The sequence below is a fragment of the Xenopus laevis genome, chromosome 2L (assembly GCF_017654675.1).
Source record: "Xenopus laevis strain J_2021 chromosome 2L, Xenopus_laevis_v10.1, whole genome shotgun sequence".
Classification (NCBI taxonomy): domain Eukaryota; kingdom Metazoa; phylum Chordata; class Amphibia; order Anura; family Pipidae; genus Xenopus; species Xenopus laevis.
Genome location: NC_054373.1, coordinates 95,564,410 through 95,591,160, shown reverse-complemented (window position 1 = coordinate 95,591,160; position 26,751 = coordinate 95,564,410). Strand labels below are relative to the sequence as shown.

The window sequence follows — 26,751 nt, the reverse complement described above, 5'->3', positions numbered from 1 at the left end:
TTTTAAGTGCAGTTTACATTCATTCGCAATCATATTGACATACAAAGAGTTGTCTAAACCTAAAATGCTTTGTATGTTTGACTTTTTTAGGTTTTTAATTATGGTGTAAAAAGTACAAATCAAAACACAAAGAGCTATATATATATATATATATATATATATATATATATATATATATATATAGATATAGATATAGATATAGATATAGATATATAGATATAGATATATAGATATATATATCTATATATCTATATCTATATATATCTTTATATATATATATAATATACAAAAGCCATGAATATCTTGTAAATTATATCCTTATAAACGGTGAGTTCTGATGTCATCAGTTATAAACGGTGAGTTCTGATGTCATTTCTGTCACATGACTCACCGAAATTTGTGTATTATAATAAATAAAGTACCCCCAGTTGCAAATATGAGGATATTAGAAGTTACCTTGGAGTTCCATGACCTGTATAAAAACACTCGGCCTTCGGCCTCGTGTTTTTATATGGTCATGAAACTCCTCGGTAACTTATAATATCCTTATATTTTACAAAAGGGGGTACTTTATTCACTATATATATATATACATATATATATATATATATATATAGTGTACAGCTGGAGCTGAAACTCAGTCTCACAGTCTCCTACCTCAACTGCCCCTTCCTTCACCGTCTTAAATTGGAATACATGTGCTACCGACCTCCCAGCCCAAGTTCACTCCCCCTAGGCATTTATCCAATCATGATACCCTGCGCAATGAGTTTAACCACATTCTCTCTTTCTTCCAATTTTTGCGACCGCTGACCTGTTGCTTCTTCCTACACAAATAGTGGCAAAATCCTTCACAAGCAACACTTATCCATGCCCTCATCCTATCCCACCTAGCAACTTGCTATTAACTGGTCTCCATAACTCATCTCTGCCCACTACAGCCTGTATTAAATTCTGTTATTAGAATCTCCTCCTCATCTGAAAGAGAACAGGCCCCACCACTGCTGAATTGTTATCTTACAAAGAATAAATTATACTTAAACTTCTTTTCATGACTCTTAAAAGCACCTGCACCTGCACCTCACTGCATCTCTTCTCTTAAATCTCCATATGTTCCTGTCCTACTCCTCATTTACTCTCAGAGCAATTTCTTGGTTGCACCACCCACTACCACTGTTGTCATTTCAAAAACAAATACAAAAACTCCATATTGGAGCACTGGTATAACATCCAAATCAGTCACTTGTGAGGCAGTAACAACCTCTGTAAACTGCAGCACATACGGTATTAGGCTCCTATGTGTGTGTCTTTAAGTTCTACTCACCTACTTAGATTGTCAGCTCGACAGGGCAGAGACTCCCTCTCATCTCTTTCACAATTAGCACACAGTTTTGAATTTAACTGTGTTTTGTATTTTATTAATATACGGACCCCTATTTTTCTATTAATATTTTGTTATACTGTATACTGCTAGAAACAGCCTATACTTTTTTCAATAATTTGAGCCCAGTTGTATTTGCATTAGTAACTAATGATATTAATGTTATTTTAATATAAGTATGTATATATAACATTATTTATAAAACACAACAGAGCAGCAACCTAACATAGGTTAACAAAGAAATAAGGAAAGTAACAAGACAGTGAAGTTCCTGCCCCAAATTGCTTTAATCTTTTTAATCAGCTTTTCATACAAAAATATATGTGTATAGGTACTACGATAATTAAATGCACTTTAAAAACTTGGCTATAAAAACAAAGGCATCACAAATTTACACACAATGAAAAAGGATCTGAATTCACAGCATATCCCCTTTTCTAATACAAATGGTATATTTTAGAAAACATGCTCTTCTGGAAAAGCATAGTGAAAGGGAAAAAAAATGGCAATAAAAAATGTTCTGTTGAATGAAAAGAGTCAGCATCTTTAAAGTTTACTTTGGCAACTGCCCAGGTATCGTTCACCGGTTGTTAAAGAGATCTTAAAATGTATCCTTTGCTCCACAGGAAAACCCTTCAATGTCTTGCAACCAAGAAAGAAACATGATCTCAAAATCAGACCAAGAATGAGCCGGTTTTGGACCACAATACAGAATTTACATGTCTAGCCCAATTTATAAAATAAAAGTCACACTTTTTTTGTTTGTAAGAATCTCCGCAGAAAGCTCTACCACGAACAATATATGCTTAAATACAAAGGATTATTTTACAGCAAGTTGCCTCCTATTTATTCCAAACTTTTTAAAATGTATTTTATTTTTTATTGAATGCTTTTTTCTTTTGAAATGTGGTCCATTCATTTTTAACTCCCATAAGATAAAACTGCTATAACAGCTACTTACCAGACATAAAGAAAAAAAGGCCATTCTGTGTACCGGAGGGTCTAACAGCATTTTAGCTAATTGTACAAGGGGTGGGGGTTGCTTGATTAAGTGCTAATTTACAGCCACTGTTAATTCTGAACACAGTATATTATGAGACAATTCTTGTTTTGGTCGTATATAGCATACACAGCAGCAACATAAAAGAAACTGATTGTCATGAAGGACACTAAAACATTACATTACTGTGCTTTACAAAAAAAGTGTCTTTCTTTGCTTCAATGTGAAAACATACATTGTTAGATTATCAAATGTTTTATGCATTTTTCATTTAAACAATAAGTATTTGGGAATCATTTAAATGGTTGGATACAGATGAATGCAATGTTCAAACAGAAAAATTACTCTTACATCCAATACTCTGTCCTCTTTTACCAACAGTATATAAAAGCATGCATTTTGTTGGTAACCGAGGACATTGTTCTCCCTTCTTCTTTTAATGTGATCGTCGGAAATTGCTGCAATAAATTAAAATCACGCAAAGTACAATTTACAAATGACATTTAGGATCTGCAAGTATACTTTTTGGTAACTGCTTCTAGACAACAACTACCAGCATCCTCTAGCAACTTAATGATGTCAAGGGGAGGTGGGAAGTTTAGCAAAATGCAAACAGTCACAGACCGACAACCCCTACATTACAGGAAAAAAGTTCACTTTCCAGTTATGAACCGGATTCTGCCTCTCAACTTACTTTTTTGTAGATTCATCTTTTGACAGAGACACTATGATTTCACCTCCTCTTAACAATCCATCACATTGCCTTGAAAAGCACTTAATCTGCCATAGTCAATGCACTTACACTTACTCCAGCTGTCTTAGGCTGTCCCTATACTGCCTTCAACAATTCCCTGAAAAAATATTGTGCAGTGGGCATCTTTCATTCTTGCAGCAAGTAGAAATCCTATAAATATTTCCATATTTCACCCTTAACTTAAGTCATTATGAATTTAATGACTATGGATATAAACATCAATATAAATAAATATTAAAAAAATATATATCGATAAGAATACACACAAGGCCCACGGAGAAAAAAATAAATACATACATGTGTGTAGTATCCCTTATCCAGAAACCCATTAACCAGAAAGCTCCAAATTACAGAATAACCATCTCTGATAGAGGATACTTTTAAGAAGGTAATTCTAATCTTTAATTACAGGTTTGGGACCCATTATCCATAATGCTCGGGACCTGGTGTTTTCCAGATAATGGATCTTTCTGTAATTTGGAGTTTCATACTTTTAACCCTACTAAAAAAATCATGTACACATTAAATAAACCCAATAGGCTGGTTTTGCTTCCAATAAGTACTAGGTACTGTTTTATTATTACAGAGAAAAAGGAAATCATTTTTAAAAATGTGGATTACCTAGATAAAATTGGGTCTACGGGAGACAGCCTTACTTCCATAATTCAGAGCTTTCTGGATAATGGATCCCATTCCTATTTTCTCTGTAATAATAAAACGGTACCTTGAACTTGTTCCTTGCTAAGCTGCACAAATCTATGTTGGTTGCAAAACAATCCCATTAGGTTTATGCAATGCTTAAATGATTTTTAGCAGACTTAAGGTATGATGACTGAAATTATAGAAAGATCTCCCAAGTCTCAAAAATTCTGCTTAAATAATAGATCAACACCTGTAATACCCAAAAGAATTTATTAAAAAGTGGCAAGTTAAACACACCATGAAAGGTGCTGTTTGAGAATGAAGGAATGAGGCAGACCGTATTGCTAAATGAGTTAATACTTTCTAATTCCTTTGCTGCTATGGCATTATTTAACACTTCTGTTGCTTTCACATACTGTATGTTTCTGCACTATTCACATCATGCTTTATTATATATAGCCCTTAATATCAGAATAAATATATCTGCCTATCTCAGGGTAAGAGGCCATAGGAGGAGAAGGGGTTTAAAAGTCTTTGCTGCAAACAAAGAACACAAACATTTCACTAAACTTTATCCACTGTCATTACCATAATATTAAGCTCAGAACATTTGCTGGTCTAATTTCCGCAGATTGCACAAGTCATTGGCACTGTATTACACAATGCTTACATGCATCCATTTTTAAAATTGCCAGGATACACGAATGGTGGCTTAATGAAGTTAGAAAAACCAAAGGGAAATAAAGGATACAAATATAAAGGGGACAGTGACATAGTGATATAGGGAGTCCTAGAATTGAGCTTCTTCCCCAAGGCCTGCACAGATACATTTACAGGTTACTTTTGAAAAGTTACTCTGGAGAGTTAAAAGTAGGGATGCACCGAATCCACTATTTTGGATTTGGCTGAACCCATGAATTCTGTGCGAAAGATTCGGCCGAATACCAAACCAAATCTGAATTTGCATATGCAAATTAGGGGTGGGAAGGGGAAACATTTTTGTCTTCCTTGTTTTGTGACAAAAAGTAATGTGATTTCCTTCCCAACCCCTAATTTTCATATGCAAATTAGGATTTGGTTTGGCCGGGCAGAAGGATTCGGCCGAATCCTGCTGAAAAAGGCCGAATCCCAAACCGAATCCTGGATTCGGTGCATCCATAGTTAAAAGTTACTCTGCAGCACAAATGTTTCTTTGTGCAGTCCTATTTAACCCTTTCCCTGCCAGCCGTTTTGTCCTAGATGCGAACATCTACTGCCAAGCAGTTTTTAGATATTTTGCACTCTTTCACTTTTAGGCCCCTTCCTGGGGCGGTCTTTTAGTTTACCCAGGAAAACAATATATTGTTTTTTTCAGGACAACCTGAACTTTCAAAATATGCAAGAATTTTGGTGTAATTCTACTTCTGTAAAAAAATATAGGCTTCTAAGTGTCCAATAAAATGAAAAAAATCATGTTTCACAAAGAACAATCACATATATCAGAAACATTATTTACTTTATGTATGAGAAAACAGCTGATTTGGAAAGGTCTGTGTCTCCTGAACGCGGCAATACCAAATATATATAGTTTTATGGAGATTTCTCACTTGTATAGATCAAAATCTAAAAGCAGTACACTAGCAAATGTCCAAAGCACCGCTCCCCAAACGGCATACTTCTGATTTCAAGGCCAAACATTCCACTAACAGTAGGTTTACCCTAGAAAACTACCCATTATTAGAAAGAACAGATTCTGGTGAATCAAAAATGGGTAAACATATCGTTGTACTCCAAACTCCCAAGTTGCAATTGTTTCCTAAAGTTATAATGTTTTATAGAAATTGGTGAATTTTTTGAAAAATGACCTCAAAGCTTCCAATCTACAGAATCGTATCTCCCACACATCATTAGGTATCAATGTAAAACACCCCAAATATGAAAGCCTGGGATCCACTGAACAGTTTGATGCCCAATATGTATAGGTGTACCCAAGCACGTGACATATAGGGGCCCTAAACTGTAGACACCTCATTTGAGCTATCAGTTCTGTAATTCCAGATACTGCAAAATCAGCACATTTGCATCGTTTTGGGGTGGGGTAAAAGTAAAAAAAAATAAGTTCATCCCAGAAAACCATATATTTTCGGAAAGTACACATTCCCACGAATCTAAATTGGGTATGCATGTCTTTGTACTACAAAGTACCAAGCCGCAAACGATTCCTAAATTTGGTGATTTTGGCGACATTTCCAAAAATCACCTCAAAATTTCTACCCTGCAGCATCGTATTACCCACATACTTTTAGGTATCAAGAGAAATCACCCCAAATATGAAAGCCTAGGGTCCTCTGAACAGTTTGATGCCCAATATGTATAGGTGTACCCAAGCACGTGGCAGACAGGGGCCCCAAAAGGAAGACCCCCATATGGTCTGTCATTTCAGGTACTGCAAAATCAACACATTTACATCGTTTTGGGGGGGTCAAAAGTAGAAAAAAGTGGGTTCACCCCAGAAAACCATATATTTTCGGAAAGTACACATTCCCATGAATCTAAATTGGGTATGCATGTGTTTGTACTCCAAAGTACCAAGCCGCAAATCATTCCTAAATTTGGTGATTTTGGTGATACTTCCAAAAATCACCTCAAAATTTCTACCCTGCAGCATCGTATTACCCACATACTTTTAGGTATCAAGCAAAATCACCCCAAATATGAAAGCCTAGGGTCCTCTGAACAGTTTGATGCCCAATATGTATAGGTGTACCCAAGCATGTGGCATACAGGGGCCCCAAAAGGAAGACCCCCATATGGTCTGTCATTTCAGGTACAGCAAAAGCAACACATTTACATCGTTTTGGGGGGGTCAAAAGTAAAAAAAAGCAAGTTCACCCCAGCAAACCATATATTTTTGGAAAGTACACATTCCCACGAATCTAAATTGGGTATGCATGTCTTTTTACGCCAAAGTACAAAGCTGCAAACCATTCCTAAATTTGGTGATTTTGGTGATATTTCCAAAAATCACCTCAAAATTTCTACCCTGCAGCATCGTATTACCCACATACTTTTAGGTATCAAGAGATATCACCCCAAATATGAAAGCCTAGGGTCCTCTGAACAGTTTGATGCCCAATATGTATAGGTGTACCCAAGCACGTGGCATACAGGGGCCCCAAAAGGAAGGCCCCCATATGGTCTGTCATTTCAGGTACTGCAAAATCAACACATTTACATCGTTTTGGGGGGGTCAAAAGTAGGAAAAAGTGGGTTCACCCCAGATAACCATATATTTTCGGAAAGTACACATTCCCATGAATCTAAATTGGGTATGCATGTGTTTGTACTCCAAAGTACCAAGCCACAAATCATTCCTAAATTTGGTGATTTTGGTGATACTTCCAAAAATCACCTCAAAATTTCTACCCTGCAGCATCGTATTACCCACATACTTTTAGGTATCAAGAGATATCACCCCAAATATGAAAGCCTAGGGTCCTCTGAACAGTTTGATGCCCAATATGTATAGGTGTACCCAAGCACGTGGCATACAGGGGCCCCAAAAGGAAGGCCCCCATATGGTCTGTCATTTCAGGTACTGCAAAATCAACACATTTACATCGTTTTGGGGGGGTCAAAAGTAGAAAAAAGCAAGTTCACCCCAGAAAACCATATATTTTTGGAAAGTACACATTCCCACGAATCTAAATTGGGTATGCATGTCTTTCTACGCCAAAGTACAAAGCTGCAAACCATTCCTAAATTTGGTGATTTTGGTGATATTTCCAAAAATCACCTCAAAATTTCTACCCTGCAGCATCGTATTACCCACATACTTTTAGGTATCAAGAGATATCACCCCAAATATGAAAGCCTAGGGTCCTCTGAACAGTTTGATGCCCAATATGTATAGGTGTACCCAAGCACGTGGCATACAGGGGCCCCAAAAGGAAGGCCCCCATATGGTCTGTCATTTCAGGTACTGCAAAATCAACACATTTACATCGTTTTGGGGGGGTCAAAAGTAGGAAAAAGTGGGTTCACCCCAGATAACCATATATTTTCGGAAAGTACACATTCCCATGAATCTAAATTGGGTATGCATGTGTTTGTACTCCAAAGTACCAAGCCACAAACGATTCCTAAATTTGGAGATTTTGGTGATACTTCCAAAAATCACCTCAAAATTTCTACCCTGCAGCATCGTATTACCCACATACTTTTAGGTATCAAGAGATATCACCCCAAATATGAAAGCCTAGGGTCCTCTGAACAGTTTGATGCCCAATATGTATAGGTGTACCCAAGCACGTGGCAGACAGGGGCCCCAAAAGGAAGACCCCCATTTGGTCTGTCATTTCAGATACTGCAAAATCAACACATTTACATTGTTTGGGGGGGGGGACAAAGGTAGAAAAAAGTAAGTTCACCCCAGAAAACCATATATTTTCGTAAAGTACACATTCCCCTGAATCCAATTTGGGTATGCATGTCTTTCTACTCCAAAGTACCAAGCCACAAACCATTCCTAAATGTGGTGATTTTGGTGACATTTCCAAAAATCACCTCAAAATTTCCACCCTGCAGCATCGTATTACCCACATACTTTTAGGTATCAAGACAAATCACCCCAAATATGAAAGCCTAGGGTCCTCTGAACAGTTTGATGCCCAATATGTATAGGTGTACCCAAGCACGTGGCAGACAGGGGCCCCAAAAGGAAGACCCCCATTTGGTCTGTCATTTCAGATACTGCAAAATCAACACATTTACATTGTTTGGGGGGGGGACAAAGGTAGAAAAAAGTAAGTTCACCCCAGAAAACCATATATTTTCGGAAAGTACACATTCCCACGAATCTAAATTGGGTATGCATGTCTTTGTACTCCAAAGTACAATGCCGCAAATCATTCCTAAATTTGGGGATTTTGGTGACATTTCCAAAAATCACCTCAAAATTTCCAACCTGCAGCATCATATTTCCCACATACTTTTAGGTATCAAGATAAATCACCCCAAATATGAAAGCCTAGGGTCCTCTGAACAGTTTGATGCCCAATATGTATAGGTGTACCCAAGCACGTGGCATATAGGGGCCCCAAAAGGAAGACCCCCATATGGTCTGTCAATTCAGATACTGCAAAATCAACACATTTACATCGTTTTGGGGGGGGGGCAAAGGCAGAAAAAAGTAATTTCAACCCAGAAAACCATATATTTTCGGAAAGTACACATTCCGACGAATCTAAATTGGGTATGGATGTCTTTGTACTCCAAAGTACCAAGCCGCAAACCATTCCTAAATTTGATGATTTTGGCGACATTTCCAAAAATCACCTCAAAATTTCTACCCTGCAGCATCGTATAAGCCACATACTTTTAGGTATCAAGAGATATCACCCCAAATATGAAAGCCTAGGGTCCTCTGAACAGTTTGATGCCCAATATGTATAGGTGTACCCAAGCACGTGGCATATAGGGCCCCAAAAGGAAGACCCCCATATGGTCTGTCATTTCAGGTACTGCAAAATCAACACATTTACATAGTTTTGGGGGGGGCAAAGTAAGAAAAAAGTATGTTCGCCCCAGAAAACCATATATTTTTGGAAATTACACATTCCCGCGAATCCAAATTGGGTATGCATGTCTTTGTACTCCAAAGTACCAAGTCGCAAGCCTTTCCTAAATTTGGCGATAAAAGCAACGGTTTTTACATTTCTGAAAATCGCCTAAAAATATTGCAATTGGCCGCATTTATCTCACCCAACTTCTTACATACAATTGTAAAACACCATAAATACTGATGCCAAGGGTCTACTGAACAGTTTTATGCCCAATATGCATTGATATACCAAGGCAGCTGGCATGTGCGGACCCCAAATGTAAATAGTGAATATGAGTTTTCTCTGCTGCCGATTCGCCTTCTGTAAACATAGACCATTGACTTCATATTATGTGCCTCAAGACCCTCCTAACAGCAAAGACCCCCCAAAACCATATGTTTTTGGAAAGTACACATTCTGACGAAAACAACCAAGATAAAGACGTCTTTCTACAGCAAAGTACCAAACTGCAAAACTTTTATAAACATAGAGATTTTTACATTTCTGAAAATCGCCTAAAAATGTTGAAGTATGCCACATTTATCTCACACAATGTTTTACGTACAAAGAAAAATCACCCCAAATATGGACATCAGAGGTCTACTGAATAGTTTGATGCCCAATATGTATAGATTTACCAAAGTATATGGTGTGTACGGCCGCAAATGAAAAATGTGCATATGAATTTTCACACTGGCCAACTAAGCTGCTGAAAAGAGAACCCCAACTGTGCGTTATGTGCCGTAAGACCCCCAAACTGTAAAAAGACCCCAGAAAACCATATATTTTTGGAAAGCATATATTCTGACGGATCAATCTAAGTAAAATAATATACCAAAGCACCAAACAGCAAAACTATACTAAAGATACATAAGGAACAATAATCCAGGGATAAAATTGCAATAAAACCACAAAAATTGTGCAAATCAATGAAATAACAAAATAACTGCACCGACAGCATAATTAGTGGCCGAAATCGATTATCCAATAGTCACGCTGCTGAAATAAACAGTTTTTATGGGTAAAAAAAACACAAATTGGTGAAATGAAAAAGTAAAAAAAATAAAATGTGTATACATGTGTGTACACTTCCAAGAATTGTGTGACAGTGTATAAGTGTGTATATAAGTCCATATAAGTGTATATAAATGCATATAAGTGCATATAAGTGGAAAATGAAAAATTAAAAAAAACGTTTTTTTTTTTTTTTTTTTTTACTACTAAAATATGTGTGTATGTGTGTATAAGGTAGGTAGGTGTATGCAAGTGTGTAAAATAAAGGGCACTTACCGTTTTTGGCTGATCTAAGAGCTGGAGAAGAGAGATCTGCAGAGTTACAGCAAGCAGGAAGTGTGTGGGCGTCGCTGGAACACGAGGTGAGCAGGAGGAAGCAGTGCAGCAAGGCAGACACGCGATTTGCTGTGTCTGCCTCTTTTAGGTCGGCCCTGCGACAATCCAGTCGCAGGACCGACATGACAGCCCCCCAGCCTCGTTGCCCAGGGGGCTGTCAATGCTGCTAAACCTCTGCAGAGGCGGCTAAAGCCGCTGATGCAGAGTACAGCATGTAAAACTGCAAGCACGTACAATGTACGTGCTTGGCAGTTAAAGCCCTTGCCTGCCAGAACGTACGGTGTACGTGCTTGGCAGGCAAAGGGTTAAAGGGAAACAGTTCCTATTACTATAAAAATAGCAGAAGATATTTTAAAAAAAAGATATTTTAATAGACTTCTAATTACACAGTTGCTGATCATGTTGCAGCATAGAACAAAAAAACTAACATTTTGCAAGAACTGCTACCCAAAAATGTATGCACTTGCCTTTTGTGGTTAAAGATACTGCTGTACAATATAAGACGGTGCTCTTCTACACAAGCACAAAGTTAGAGACATTAGCAAACACAACAAATTGTTGTGCGCATGGAAAATTTTGCATGATGGCATATTCAGCTATTGGGTCCTATCTGCAACCTCATTTTCCAGAAAGCTCTGGATTATAGGAAGGCTATTTCCCACAGATTGCCACAGAAGGTACAAAAGGACATTTCTGCATGAAAAGCCTATGAGATATTAGCAGGAACATTGTAAAATAAATGTTAAGGCAGCTGTATTTCAATGGTTATTTCCCAATCTGTGGCCTCTAATGGCATCTAGTGGCCATCTAGGAAACCAACATGAAGAGTGAAACTAGAAATCGAGGAAAGTGAATTTGTGTAAACTTTATTGTATTATTTCCTTTCAAGAAAGCCGTAAAACATGCTATACCTTAATTTAACTTTACTAGTCACTTCTAATCCAGCTAGTTAGTATAAGCATATTTAAAGGAGAAGGAAAGCTACAGAGGCATTTTATTGCCAATAGATTAGCTGCAACAGTGCAAGCTAGAATGCTATATTTATTGTGTAGAATGTTTTACCATACCTGAGTAAAAAGCTCTAGAAACTCTCTGTTTGTTTAGGATAGGAGCTGCAGTATTAATGTGGTGTGACATCACTTCCTGCCTGAGTCTCTCCCTGCTCTGGGCTCAGATTACAGTAGAGAAGGGAGAGAGGGGGGAAGAGGAGCAAACTGAGCATGCTCTTGCCCAGGGCAATGAGGTTTAAGCTGAAGGCAGGAAGTCTGATACAGAAGCCCATGAGTACACAATAGAAGGAAAGAAATGCAGTGTTTCTTTAGACAGGGGACTCAGAGCAACATTACTTTGGGGATTTACTGGTATAGTTAAATGGACCTTTCTGATAAGGCTTACTTAGTTTTAACCTTTCCTTCTCCTTTAAATAGCCACTATTATCTTCCTCATTAAAACCAATGCAAACTTGACACAAAATGAAATATGAAAGCCCAGAGGTATAATCTTGCCATGTAAGAAGAATGGCAATAAATGATTACAACTTCCATGGTCAACATACATGGTCACAAATTCCCACATAAATATAGCTATCAAAAATGCAACCATTGCGATCTAGCATCCATGCATTAGACCTAAAACAAACTTTGCCTTACAGTATATCAATACACAGTATTAAGCAGAACTTACAGGTTGATTAAGTAAGGCAACATCCATAAATACTTTCTTAAAACTTCAAAACTGTGTTAAATATTCAACTGGAAAAGGAATTTTAAAAAATCAGTTTATATTAGATATTGAATATAAAATGATTGTTGCACAAGGGAATAGGCTTGTGGCTCCTGTCATTAATATGAGTGGAAGCCACTAGTGACAGGCAGTTTTCAGCATGAGATGCAGATTTGAGCATTTTCGGTCTAAGCTTCTTTCACATGACAGAGGGTAGACCATTAGCTTTAGGTTAATGATACACGAGACACAGTCGATACACTCCCATCTGCTCCCCCTCTGTCTCAGAATATGGAATATTAATAGGGGAGGGTCGGAACCGAAAGATGAGTAATAAAAAGTAGCAATAAAAATAAATGTGTAGCTTTACAGAGGATTTGTTTTAAGATGGGGTCAGAATAAATGTGTAGCTTTACAGAGGATTTGTTTTAAGATGGGGTCAGAGACCCTCTTTTGAAAGTTAGTAAGTTAACCTGAAGGTGAACCGCCCTTTAAAGGAGAACTTAAGCCCTCTAAGAATAACAGAACCTTTTTACTGACTTCCATTGGCCACTTCATCTCTTCCTTGTTAATTCTTGAGTTAAGCAGGGCAAATAGGGAAAATGTAGCTACTCCATGTTTGATCCATGAGTCAGATCTGTCCCTATTTTTATCCCGTAGTGAAGCAGTTGGCAGAACAGTGCATTCAATGGTTCTCTTACAGGAGCAATATACCGTATGTCTGCATACATGGGACTTGTGTTTCATACACGGGACTTGTGTTTCATACACGGGACTTGTGTTTCATACACGGGACTTGTGTTTCATACACGGGACTTGTGTTTCATACACGGGACTTGTGTTTCATACACGGGACTTGTGTTTCATACACGGGACTTGTGTTTCATACACGGGACTTGTGTTTCATACACGGGACTTGTGTTTCATACACGGGACTTGTGTTTCATACACGGGACTTGTGTTTCATACACGGGACTTGTGTTTCATACACGGGACTTGTGTTTCATACACGGGACTTGTGTTTCATACACGGGACTTGTGTTTCATACACGGGACTTGTGTTTCATACACGGGACTTGTGTTTCATACACGGGACTTGTGTTTCATACACGGGACTTGTGTTTCATACACGGGACTTGTGTTTCATACACGGGACTTGTGTTTCATACATGGGACTTGCATTCTGCCTAAGAATTCTTGTTTTCCTTTTACTTGTACTTTTTACCCATCATGTCAATTCATTTGTTTAAATAAAAAATGAGTTCTGAATAAACAAAGCCAAATCTTTTGCTATAAGATTTAAATATAGTAATAGTGAACATAATGAAAGCAAGAAGAGACAAGTATATAAATAAAAGACATAATGGAGATTTTAATTATATTGAATTCCAAGGTATAGAAGATGTAAGAATTGGTTTAAGAGGTGAAGACATTAATAAGCTCCGGGACCTGAGATAGGTATTTTGGATAAATACTTTAAACATTAGAATGGCAGACGGTATCATCTCTGAAAATTGAATATAATAATCTGTGTATTTATGGTGGTTATCGCTAATAGAAAATTCTGCTAACTTAGTTACATGTGGTGCATTATAGGTATACATGGATAAGAGAGAGGAAACACGTCACCTCTGATGAAGTGCACCCAAGATGGGCATGAAAGGTGTCAGGATTTGTTGTACATGTATCACCAATCTGCTCTGATTAAGATTGCAGTGAAGTACTGCCTAAGTGCCTTTAATATAAAGTAATGCTGTTTTTAAGAAAATCCAGCTTTATCAGAAATTAATCCATGATTAACTTGATCAAATATAAAAATTCAAGAAAACTTGAATAAGGAAACTTGAAACATGATAAGCATAATATTGTACATGAGCTTAATTTTGTCAATTTCTTACCTTGTAAGATGGCAGAAAGCACAGTATTCCATGGCTCACTGTCTGGCACACAGAGAGAAGGAGGGCCCCAATCTCATCCTGAAAATCAAAGGTCTCTGTGTGCTGAAATGTTGCACAAAGCTTTCGACCCTTAGGACCAGCCCCGACAGTACCAACCCACACCTATGATATTGAAATGTCACATATAAGTAGAAAGGAATAAAAAGAATCACAAAAATGTTAAATGAGAGTTCAAATTCAGATTTCCTGAAAAACATTGCAAAATTAGTTAAAAAGGATGGCCAATTCTAATTCCAATGTTTGCACTCAGCCAGGTTAAACCAGCGCTTACACATATAGGAAAGGTGACCTTACTTAGACCTTGATTCTGATTCTCTGCCTGATGACTTATATATCTTGTGCCTTACCAATCTGTAATTTGTGATATGGAATGACATTGCTCACTCCCCTTGACTATCTTCCTTTTTGTTGTTGTTTCTGTTTTGTTTGTTTGTTTTTTTTTGTCATCTCATTTAAATGTTAAATTAAGCCTTAAAAAAAAAAAAAAAAAAGAAAGAAAGGATGGCCAATTCTAGCAGTAACCTCAGTAACCTTATAAAAGGGTAATATATTATTTTATATATCTAAAATATATTCGTAGACTGCTAATGGAATAAATCATTCGAAAATCTGCAAGCACTTACGGGCCGTTATTATGACCCTTTGTAAATTGTGTTGAAAGAACTTTAAGACAAGAGAAATCTATCACATAGGAAGGGGGGGAACTGGTGTACTAGGCAAAAATGTATAATAACTCCAAAACCATTTTATGTTCATTTAAAATCATAACACATCAGATGAAGAGAGAGGGTAATGTCCCAGATGAGACCATTCACTTTACTCATTTATTTTCAGCCTACTTCCGCAAAAGAGTTTTTATTATAAATTTGTCCATAGAGCACAATTTGTTCTTTGTTTCTCTATGAAACAAAGTATATATTGTAGCAGAAATGCTGGGAAATTGGTTGAAGGGGTGTATGTATCATCCAGATTTTTGTCATACTGTTTTTAAGCAACCAGGTAAATGTACATTTTTTAACGGGTCTGTGGCTAGCTGTAATAGCCGGAAAAAGGTCTCGGTTTACGAGAGTGTTGGGCGTGATCCGATTCCAGATGGACAGTCCGGGTTTCCCCAACACCTGAGAGAGGAACAGGTGTTTTCTCTCCTTAAGTAGGGAAGGGATTGTGTGTGTCTCTCTCTCAATCCTGGGGAAAAAAAAGCAGGCAGTTCAGGCCTGTTAGAGAGCCAGATTCATGTGAGTACGTGCTGTGCCACAAATACTGTTTTCTGTTAGGTGCTGGATGTTGTATCCTCACTTAGTTAGAAGCTAATTGTTTAGTTAGTGCCGGACAGGCAAGGTTTTATTTTCGTTTTTGTTTGTTTTGATTCATGTCTTCCTGCCAACCAGACAAATAAAACTGGTTGCAGCCAGTTGCACATTACCAGCCAGTTTTGTGTTGTTTGCGTGGACTCCAATACTGCTGTGCACCCGTCTACCCCCAGGAGACGACGACCCTGTTACCTCAAACGGTTACAATATATATATGCGTGTATTTCTATAAGTGTGAGGTTCCAATCTACATCTAATAAAAAAAAAAAAACGTTCAAATTGATAACTTTATACTTATATTATCAAAGAAAACCCATCATTTTTACAGGCCTGGGTAGCTAGAGTTTTCTATACTGATGACATGATCAGGAAAAAAACATTATATTTGCTGTATCAGTTCAATATTCTTAGATTTACTTGTTTATGAGCATAGGTATTGTCCTGTTACTAGGTGGGCTTTTCAGGGGGACTCCAAAACCCCTTAGTAGAGATGAGCAAAAACAGAAAGATACTTATCTATAAAATATTGAATGCTGCTATGTCTGAAAGGGTATGACTGGAAGCCTGATCTTTCAAAGATTAGCACTAGTGATGAGCGAATTTTTTCTCAGAGTTTCGCCACAATAATGACACATATAGACTCTAATGGATGAAAAAAATTGTCACGCAATTTGTCGCCCATAGACTTTATTGCATTTCTGCAAATTTTCGGCAAAGCAAATGGGTCAGATTCGACCCATTACTAATTATCACCAACTTGGCAAGTTTTACTATACTATAAAACTCAAATCATTTTTACAGGTTTCTTAAGCAGACTTATTTAAAGAATTCCAAAGGGTCAATGTAAAGTATATGTACAAAGTTTGCTTCAGCTCTTAACACTCTTAGGAGCCAAGTATAATTTCAGTATGAAGCATTTTTTGGGCTGCTGTTTGAAAAAAGTCAGCTGACTGGTTTGTGTTTCACAAGACCTGGAGTAATCTGTATTTATGTTTATTATTAATTTATAAGTGTAACGTGTGTTCGAGAAAAAATCTCAGCCATAGTGAAGCAGACTCTAGGAAAACTCCAATTCCATTTAGTTGTTTTCATATATTTGCATTAACATGTGCATGTCGTCTGGGTAACGTCACAGTAAATCTACAACGAGAGAGAGAGGGTTCACCTGGGATTTATGAATCACGTGGTTTGCCTCAAGCTGTATTGAAAACTTAACTCCAAGTTCAGATGAAAATGATCCCATTGGAGACAAAGTTCCTGATGTTAAGACAATAGTGCGAGCATTGCTGCTTAGATCTGAGAATGCCTGAAATAATAAGAACAGAACTGTTATTGCTGCACATTTTACAGTACCTATACGGCTATCATTTGCACAATGGGCACATAAACATACATATTTAAAGGAAATATTTATTGGAAAATGCAGCTATAAGAAAATGTATATACAAAGGCATTATTGTTAAGAACCATTGAAGCATTTGTAGCACACCAAAAAAAACAAGTGGTTGGTGCTCACTGCAGGGATATTACTTATCACTCATATATGAAAAAAGTTGTCACATTAAGACATACCTTTAATTATATATGCCTTATACTCTCCTGTGGACAACACAGCATCCCTCCACCCCAGCACATGATTAAACACCTTAGGGGCCCCTAACAGCAATTTTCAAATGCTAACAAACCCCAGAACCTACCAGGCTTATGTTCCACAGGCAGAGTTTGGCACACATGGAGCATAGGGCAGGCAGAGTATGGTACACACAGGGAGCATAGGGCAGGCAGAGTATGGCACACATAGGGAAGGCAGAACATAGCAGGAGACAGGGAAATCTATCATGACCACTCTAAGACGTACTACATACAATGCCTTGCAAAAGTATTTTCCCCCTTGGCTTTTTACCTATTTTGTTACATGATCTGTCAGTATAAACACACCTTTTCTGAAAGGCCCCAGAGGCTGCAACACCACTAAGCAAGAGGCATCACACCATGAAGACCAATGAGCTCTCCTAACAAGTCAGGGACAAAGTTGCTGAGAAGTACAAGTCAGGGTTGGACTATAAAAAAATATCAAAATCTTTGATGCTCCCCCAGAGCACCATCAAATCCATCATCTTCAAATGGAAAGAACATGGTACCACAAAAAAACTGCCAAGAGAGGGCCACCCACCAAAACTCACAGACCAGGCAAGGAGAGAGGCAACCGAGACCAAAGGTAATGCTGAAGGAGTTGCAGAGTTCCACAGCAGAGACTGGAGTATCTGTCCATAGGACCACAATAAGCCATATACTCCATAGAGCTGGGCTTTATGAAATAGTGGCCAGAAAAAAGCCATTACTTAAAGTTGAAAATAAGAAGGCACGTTTTGAGTTTGCCAAATGCATGTGGTCGACTCCCCAAATGTATGGAGAAAGGTGCTCTGGTCAGATGACACTAAAATGTAACTTTTCGGCCACCAAGGAAAATGCTATGTCTGGTGCAAACCCAACACATTCCATCACCCCAAGAACACCATCACCAGAGTGAAAAATGGTGGTGGCAGCATCATGCTGTGGGGATGTTTTTCAGCAGTAGGAACTGGGAAAAACTGGTCCGAGCCAAGGGAAAGATGGACGGTGGTAAATACAGGGATATTCTTGAGCAAAACCTGTGTCAGTCTGCCTGTGATTGGAGACTGGTACAGAGGTTTACCTTGAAGCAGGACAATGACCCAAAGAATACCGCTAAAGCAACACTCGAATGGTTTAAGGGGAAACATTTAAATGTGTTGGAATGGCCTAGTCAAAGTTCAGACCTCGATCCAATTGAGAATCTATGAAAACCATAATGTTGGATGGTTTTCATGAGCGAAAACCATCCAACATGAAGAGCTGGAGCAGTTTTGCCTTAAGAAATGGGCAAAGATCCCAGTGGCAAGCTCATAGAGACTTATCCAAAGCAACTTGCAGCTGTAATTGCAGCAAAAGGTCGCTCTACAATGTACTAACTTTAAGGGGGTGAACAGTTATGCACGCTGAAGATTTCTGTTATTTGATGTTTGCTTCACAATAAAAAAAAAAAAAACATCAAAGTTGTAGGCATGTTCTCTAAATGAAATGGTGCAAACCCTCAAACAATCCATTTTAATTCCAGGTTGTGAGGTAACAAAACATGAAAAATGCCAAGGGTGAATACTTTTGCAAGGCACTGTACAGTGACACAATGTGAACCCTAGGGAAACATCCCTACAGTCCTAAAGTTCAGAGCTGTTAACTGGATGTGACTCTCGAAGAATTTTTGATCATGGGTGCTATAGGCTGCTGTGCACAACATCATCATATCAATATAATCCAGTCCATAAACATGTAGAATGTTAGTGGGCCAACAGAGAAAGAGCTAGACAGTGACTTGTGTACTGTAGTATATTCACGCATCCTTTGGAGAAAAATACTCCATAAATTGACATCTGTCAAAAACTTTACTGTTGTTTATGTACAGACATCTTAAAGAATCAACCTAAGAGTCTTTGTTTTAATGAAGTACACATTACCACAGCTGGATTTAGACACCAGAAATTCAGAGTGTAGACCATAATCTTTTGTCGAATACTTCTCCTGCTTCTAGGTCTTGCAAAAAATCCATTTTCATCTGGAATATCTGGTCTGTTTGTCCATGTATATGATTGCTGAAGGGCAACTCTATAATCTTCTGCAAACCTGGACAATAAGGAAAAACAAATAGATTTTACTTTATTTTAAAAAAAAATATTAATAAAAGGTCTTTTATATAGGAGTCAATTTTATATTATTTTTCTGTAATGTGTTACAAAATGTAGGTATAATTCTTTCTAGTATTTTTGACTGTCCAGCTTCTACAACTTGTAATTGATAAAATTGTATTAGCCAGCTGTATTTTGAGCGACGGAGCCGCAATGCTGTGTATCAACTTTTATGGGAAACGTTACCCTAGAAATGGTAGTCAAGGCAGTTGTCCACAATCCTATTAAATAATTTTATTTTCAGTTAATAATAATCTCTATGAAAATATCGATACTGTTTTTTTGATAGCCTTTTTGCAGGCAAATTCTTTTGACTTAATATTGTCAGCACTGCACCTTGGTAGAGTAGGAGACTATTCCATGTGGAAATGTAAACTTTGTAAAATACGTCTTTTTACTTGTCCCCTGTAGTGCAGCACCCTAGCTTTTCTGCCAAATAATTTTGGTAGGTTTTCCAAACTAAAAAGGACAGTTTACAAAGAGGTTAACAGAAATTTGAATTATAAGAGCAAATAATCGAATGGTTTAAACATTGTTGATTACACTTTACCGTGTTTTACCTCCCATCTAACTCTGCTTAGAAACAGGATTTCACGGGTTACCAAAAGGTTACCATGTATAATCTAGCTAAGAACATTTTTAGATTCACAAGCTTTGTGCAACTAAGTGTATACTGTTGTGGGACTGTTGTACTGTATGCAGAATAATATAATAAGTGTACGTTACTCATAGATGACTTCTGCAATCTTTTACAAACCTGTTATTCTGACGAAAGAGGTAGTCCAAAACCAGAAACAGGCCCTTTAAAACCATCTGTGATTGTGGACTGAGTGTAGGAATTTTAATTACATTTTCCTGCCCATGGAACATAGTTATCTTCTCTTCTTTTTCAACCACAGCAGCAAGATTAACCTATTTAAAAAAAAAGCCAGTAAGCTACACAGCAGAAAAATAAAATTCAGCTTCAATTGTTTGCCATTGGAATACAGACAAAATGGAATGGATATAATCATATAATTAACACCAACACCCACTAATCCCTGTACAGGGTACAATAATATAAAATTAAAATTACGTTGATACAATTTTTTAATTTTAGATTCTGAAATATAGTTAACAGCACTCCAGGGCACAAGTTCATTCTTTCAGATCCAGTCAAGAGTTTGTTTCATACATTAAAAAAAAAAAAAAATGTTTGTCTGTAGTTTGTAATGACCCCTCCTGCAAGGTATGCACAATTATTGATGTGCACCTATTGTGTACATAAGGACTTTGTTCTGTATGTGCACTCCTACATCTGTGGCATACGCTCAACCGTGCCATTTTCCTCTGTCAGCTCTCCATGTAGTCTCAGCCGCCAAAGTCTATTGTCGTACAAGGTTTATCTTAACTAGCTCATAATGTAATGTATTTGTCACCAAATGTTTCATATGATTTTTTCATAAATAAATGCATACTTACTTTCAGCAGAGGAAAGGTTGCATTTGTTATGCCCATGTCATGAAAAATTGAGAGAATTTCTTTACCATTCCACACTTTGCAGGATGCTTCATATTCTCTTTCTACTAGCTGATCAGAACATTGTCTTATCCAGCTGCAAAATAAGTCAGTTACAGGTTAATAAGAAGCATGCCATTGTATAAAACAATGTAATAGTTCTAGAAATTGTAGAAGTGCTAGAAATGGCAGCGTTAATGGACACTTGGCATTCCTTTTCCCTGGTTTTGAAAGGTTTGTGAAAAGAAAATGTCACTATTCAAAACCTCCTTTACTTAATGTAATAACTTTAAAAAGTAGTACCTGTGCAGTTACTTATGCAATCAACCAATGTTGCATTTATTGTTTGTTTGCAGATGGCTAAACAAACCTAATCACGGACTGGTTTACATGCCCTACTAGCCCAGTATTACTAAAGGATCCCTTAATCTGACATGTACATTTCAAGAGTTAGAGCAGGGGTGCTTCGCCAATGAGGCGAGTTGAGGCTGTCGCCTCAGGCAGCAGCGCCCCACTAGGTACCAGGGGCAGCAAAATTGCTGCTCCTGGTACTTTAAGAGCAAATTTCCGGGGGATGGGGGGCAGCAGCAACTGCTGCTGCCTCAGGCGGCGGAGGGGCCAGGATCGCCCCTGAGTTAGAGTAATCTGTCCAGGTTTAACGTGAATATGTGTATGGGCATTAACTAATCAGAAGTTACAGAAAATTCTGTAGGACAACATATGTAACAGTTAAACCTGCTGTTTGACAGAGTGCAACTGAGTGTTTGTAGGCCAATTGGAAATTGTGATTGCTGTGGATGTTTCATGGAAAAAGAAATCCTCTGCAGGCAATAACCTTCGATTCACTTATGTAAAATGCACACAACTAACATACTAGTGTTGGCAGAAAAGAGAAATCTGTTTTAGTGTGTTTGAGGTAAACATTATGAATGTGCCATTCATTTGTCAGTATGAAATCAATAGCATACATACTTGGTTAAACTGTAGCACACAGCCCTTAGAGGCTCGTGGTCACTAACTCGGATGCCATGATTCACCATGCTATCAATCTCATCTCGAGCATACATCAGCTGCTCATCACTGCAGCTAAAACTTGCCGATTCACGGGCACAGTCTTCAATATTGTGGGCTTCGTCTAGGATAACCACTTGATTCTCCAAGCAAATTTCCATCTAAGTCAAAAATTGAAAATGCTATACATGAAACGCTATACATTCATTTTTATCAGCTGAGTAAGCAGTGGAACAAGACCATTCACAGTTTAAATAGGGATATTTACAAATATGAAAATAACTGTAAAATCAATATAAAACATATAAGAAAAATTGGTTCATTATATAATAGAGGTAGAAGAGGAACTCAAAATACTTACGCTCTCCCTGATTTGAGAATCTAAAAGGTAATTGTATGGGCAGAAAACAATATCAGCACCCTGCATCAACTCCCGGGCAGCAAAGTAAGCACATGCACGTAGCCTTTTGCCCAATCCAACCAGTTCTTCTATGTCCCAAGCCTTATCAATGCCATGTCTGTATTGCAGCAAACTTTGCTCATTCATTTTGTGAACTCCATGATAAAAGCGACATGAGTGCCCCTTAAAAAAATAAAAAGAAAGGAAAAAAACGCTCATTTTAGAAAACCATATCCAAGATACATAATTTCCACACTGAAAACTTGAAATTTTCAGAGAACTATTGTGCGGTTTCTCAAAGAAATGTTATCTATGTATAAAACATAGTTCAGATGATGAATATGGTTAAGATGATCTTTTTTATTTATGCTGTTCAATCTGTCAAAGCTTTCTATGAATACACCATTAAAAACTAGAATTACTGTGTTGAAACACATTTGCTATTCAAGCTTGAGCAAAGTTATACAGCAGGATGTACTTGATCAGATCTAAGATATAATTAATCCTTATTGGAAGCAAAACCAGCCTGTTGGATTTATTTAATTTTTACATAATTTTCTAGTAGACTTAAGTTATGAAGATCCAAATTACGGAAACATCCACGATCCGGAAAACCACAGGTCCCGAGCATTCTGGATAACAGGTACCATATCTGTATGACTTGAATTTCCAGTTGGACACTGAAGTAATCTTGATCTTGGAGTACTTGGCATTTGGAGTAGTATAGGCCTATTTCAAATAGGCGAGTAAAGTAACATTAGAATAGATTACTTCAATTGTGAAAGTTCTAGTCATTTTCTTGCTTGCTTAGAGGAGGCATTCATAGTTATTCATTACAGTGTCTTCTACTTGCTTTATAAAATAGCAGTTCAACCATGCTATATACGGTCTATTTTATAGACTCTATAACCATCAACTCACAGCCTGTCTTTTTACAAGGAAGAAGGAAATCAGAAGAATGGTTAAAGGAAGAGTTCTGATCACCAGTCTGTCAGAAACAAGTAGCAGGACAGCTGGGAGAAGAGAGAAGAAAAGTTTGGAAAGCGTAGACAACTTGGAGGAAAGCATTTTTTGACTATATTCATGAACACGCATTGATCTGTACAAGTGTGCACTGACTGATAGTAAAGAAGCATGCTATGTGGCCTAAGTTCCAGCTGTTAAGCAATGTCAGTAAACTTTGCATCAAATAAACAGCTGAAGGATATCTGTACGGGTAAACCACCCCTCGTTGTTCTTCAAAAGGCAATTTTCATACAAAAATATCTTCTATTATCTCATTCAGCTAGGGAAAAGGATATTCAGATTTGTATCCATGCCAAAACAAGAAAACTCATCACTCATGCCTCTGTAACACCACCTTGCTGAACAGATGTCAGCTCAGCTATCACACTTTATCATGCGGCTTTTCTCCGCTATCAGTTTATCAACTCACTTGATTACCATAGTCCTGTTAAAGGCAGACACCTAATTCGACAGCTTAATTACCTCTCATTAAAAATACATCCAATTCCAAGATCTTGAGATTGTAGAAGTTAAATATTCGAATAAAACGTGTGCTCCATAAAAACAGGCAAGTGCGAAAAGATATTTTATTCACAAAAAATATCTTTTATATGTTGTTGTAGACCTGATATTTAAGAGCACAAAAGTAGGCCGCATATATTTGCGTGTAGCCGAATCATTTCTTAATTCCCAGAATAAACAGCCTTGAGGTCTCACGTGGTGTTTTTATGTTGCATTTTTTAAAATGTGCAGTCCAGTGTTAATACGCCAATGAATTTCAGCCTTTGTTTTTCTTTTTCCAGCATGCATTTGTTTTTTTTCTTTACCCACTATTCCATCATAAGAATTTTAGTAAACTTTTGTGAAAAAAAGCCTAGCAGAAAATCTATTTACATGCAAAATGTAGCTGTACTGATCGTCAATTTGCAACATAATTACGTCTCCAGCATAAATATTATTATACCATTACTTCCAAATAAGGTTGGAGATCACCTCACACCTTACACACCCTAAATTTCTTCTCTTGGTGCTCAGTGGTAGAGGGATCAGACACCTCACTTACAGGATAAGAAGGAATTCACCGGCTTGCCCTGCTAAAGCACATCTTGTGTGCCGGTGAATTCCTCCTTTTTAACCATTACTTAACATTTGTTTTAAACCATTAACACTTTAACCTATTACACTTCACCCTCCTGAAAACCAGACACGTCCCCATGTCTGCCAATTAAACCATTACTCCACATCTTCACATGCATGGATATCCAGATCCTGAGTTGATATGCAGTAGAAATATGGGGCTGTGTAACTTGCTTACTCTCAAATTAACCACCCAGTGCAGTAGTCATCAATCAAATGTACTCACGCCGAGTTCCCCACTTGAAAAGACAAATCAAGAGGGGGAATAAAGAACAGTCAATTTTGCTCATAACTGAAGCATTTAAAGATCACAGGAATGGTTGTAAAACAAGCCAACGTGCACAATAGTAGCCAGGGCTCAGAGTTAACAGCATTGAGCTCTGCACTTTACAGGAATAGGTAACTTGCAAGGTAGTCACCACATGGGCAGTGGAACTAGAAGGACCAAAAAACCATAATGGTGGCCATTACACAGTCTTACAATGTTAGATCTCTTAAGTGCTGAAAGCACCAAGGCACTAGTCAGCTGACTAATAGCAAAGATCTCAATATCTACCGCCAATTCACTATGTGCTGAGTGAGGCTGAATACTCTGCCCTTTGGAAAAAGTAATAAGCTGCCACAGCTAGAAGGACTGGTATGTGCTATTTTAAGGTCAGTATCTAACGTTAAAACATGGAGATCTCCTCTAACATGCAAACACAGTCTTAACATGACCCCTTTAAACAAGGCCAAGCTAGTTGCCTGTGTCTGATATAAGTCATTTGCTCTATTGTTTTCCCATAGGCATTTTCCGATAGTGGCCATACGCTGGTCAAAGAGTGTATCAGATTAGCCAATCAAAAGGGACAGAGAGTTTAATGGATGCAACAGTTTGGATAGACTGGCTCCTATTCACTTTTTCACCTGGCACTTTTTTACCTGGCTCTGGCCAATTTCATAGCAGGTTAAGTAAGAGGTAAAATAGCTAATGGCATAGCAGTAGAAACTGTCTGGAATATTATTTATATGTAACAAAACATACACAAGTCTCATTTGAAGGCCCAGATTATCTTAATGCCACTGAACTGTGTTCACATGTTATCCATTAACCAATGCCCTCCTACATAAATTCTGATTCAGAATAAATAGTTGACCATTTTTGAGCTAAAAAATGTTTTCATTCTCATTTATAAATTATACTTTGTGGTAAAACATTTCAATACATTACCGTTCAACAATAAAGATAGTTGATATCAGTTTTACAAATTTACTGCATTCATACACTTATATTTGCTTTATTAGTAGTTGTTGTTTAACGTGCAGCTGCATTTTCCAACCGTTTTCCCTCACTGACAGAGATACAAGTGTATTAACTAGCACCGTATAGTACAATGCTGATGCCAGATGACCATAAGATGGCTTCACATGAAAACTGATGCCAGCTGGAATGGAGAACATGGGCAGGTGGAAATTATTACTTGATGGCCGGCATAAGATTCTTCAGAGGTGAGATTACAAATGTAAAATGTATTAGCATTGACACATGAGCATCCACCAAGGAGGCTATCTGACACCCTTGCTACAGATGTAACTGGATCTAACTTGTACCGAAAGGGATGAAATAAAAACCTGCTAAAGCTGCAGTTCCCCTTTGTGTGTATAGAGGTAACACTTAAAAACAACTTCTAAAGCAATGAAAAGAAAGAAAACATCTTTTCCTATCCTTGGCACAAATGCACTTCCATAAACCATAACTGCATTTATGCATAAATATTGCTAACATGCATATAATTATACATTGTACCTAATTTAGTTCATATTGTACAGTATTTAATGTGTTGGCCTTTCAGGTTATGTGTTCAAATACAACTAAAAAAATATGATCATTTGCAAACAAAAGTTCAAGTGTAAAATACTAAAATTAATATAAAATCTTTTTTTTAATTGGGTGCTGCGCATTCCTTTCAAACACTGAGAAGAATGAAACCAGTGGTATGTAAGCTAAAACAATGCTAATTACAGAATAAGAGAACCTTGACATTCGCTCTATTATCGATATGCGAGTCTTCATTACGTGTATACAAAGCCCAAACACATTTAACTAAATGACAGACTGTTCGGGCACTTACAGGTGCTTTTCAGTTGGCAAGGAATATGCCCTATATGCCACAGGGATTATTCTGCTGCATTTCTTGTGTTACCAAAGCTGTAAAACATCTAGTCAGACACTTGCTTTAGTTATTCCTACGGCACCAACCT

General features: G+C 37.5%; 1 protein-coding gene across 6 annotated transcripts in view; it reads right to left on the bottom strand.

Moving 5' to 3' along the window:
- brip1.L (BRCA1 interacting helicase 1 L homeolog) overlaps positions 1-26,751 on the bottom strand; it is a 129,420-nt gene that overhangs the window by 69,204 nt on the left and 33,465 nt on the right. For all 6 annotated transcript variants that reach the window (XM_018244908.2, XM_018244909.2, XM_041580917.1 and 3 more), the window contains 7 exon segments: positions 22,330-22,551; positions 21,930-22,129; positions 20,922-21,054; positions 20,218-20,372; positions 19,233-19,398; positions 16,865-17,005; positions 14,330-14,491 (listed from right to left, as the gene is read on the bottom strand). In XM_018244908.2, coding sequence (XP_018100397.1) covers positions 14,330-14,491; positions 16,865-17,005; positions 19,233-19,398; positions 20,218-20,372; positions 20,922-21,054; positions 21,930-22,129; positions 22,330-22,551 — 1,179 coding nt within the window.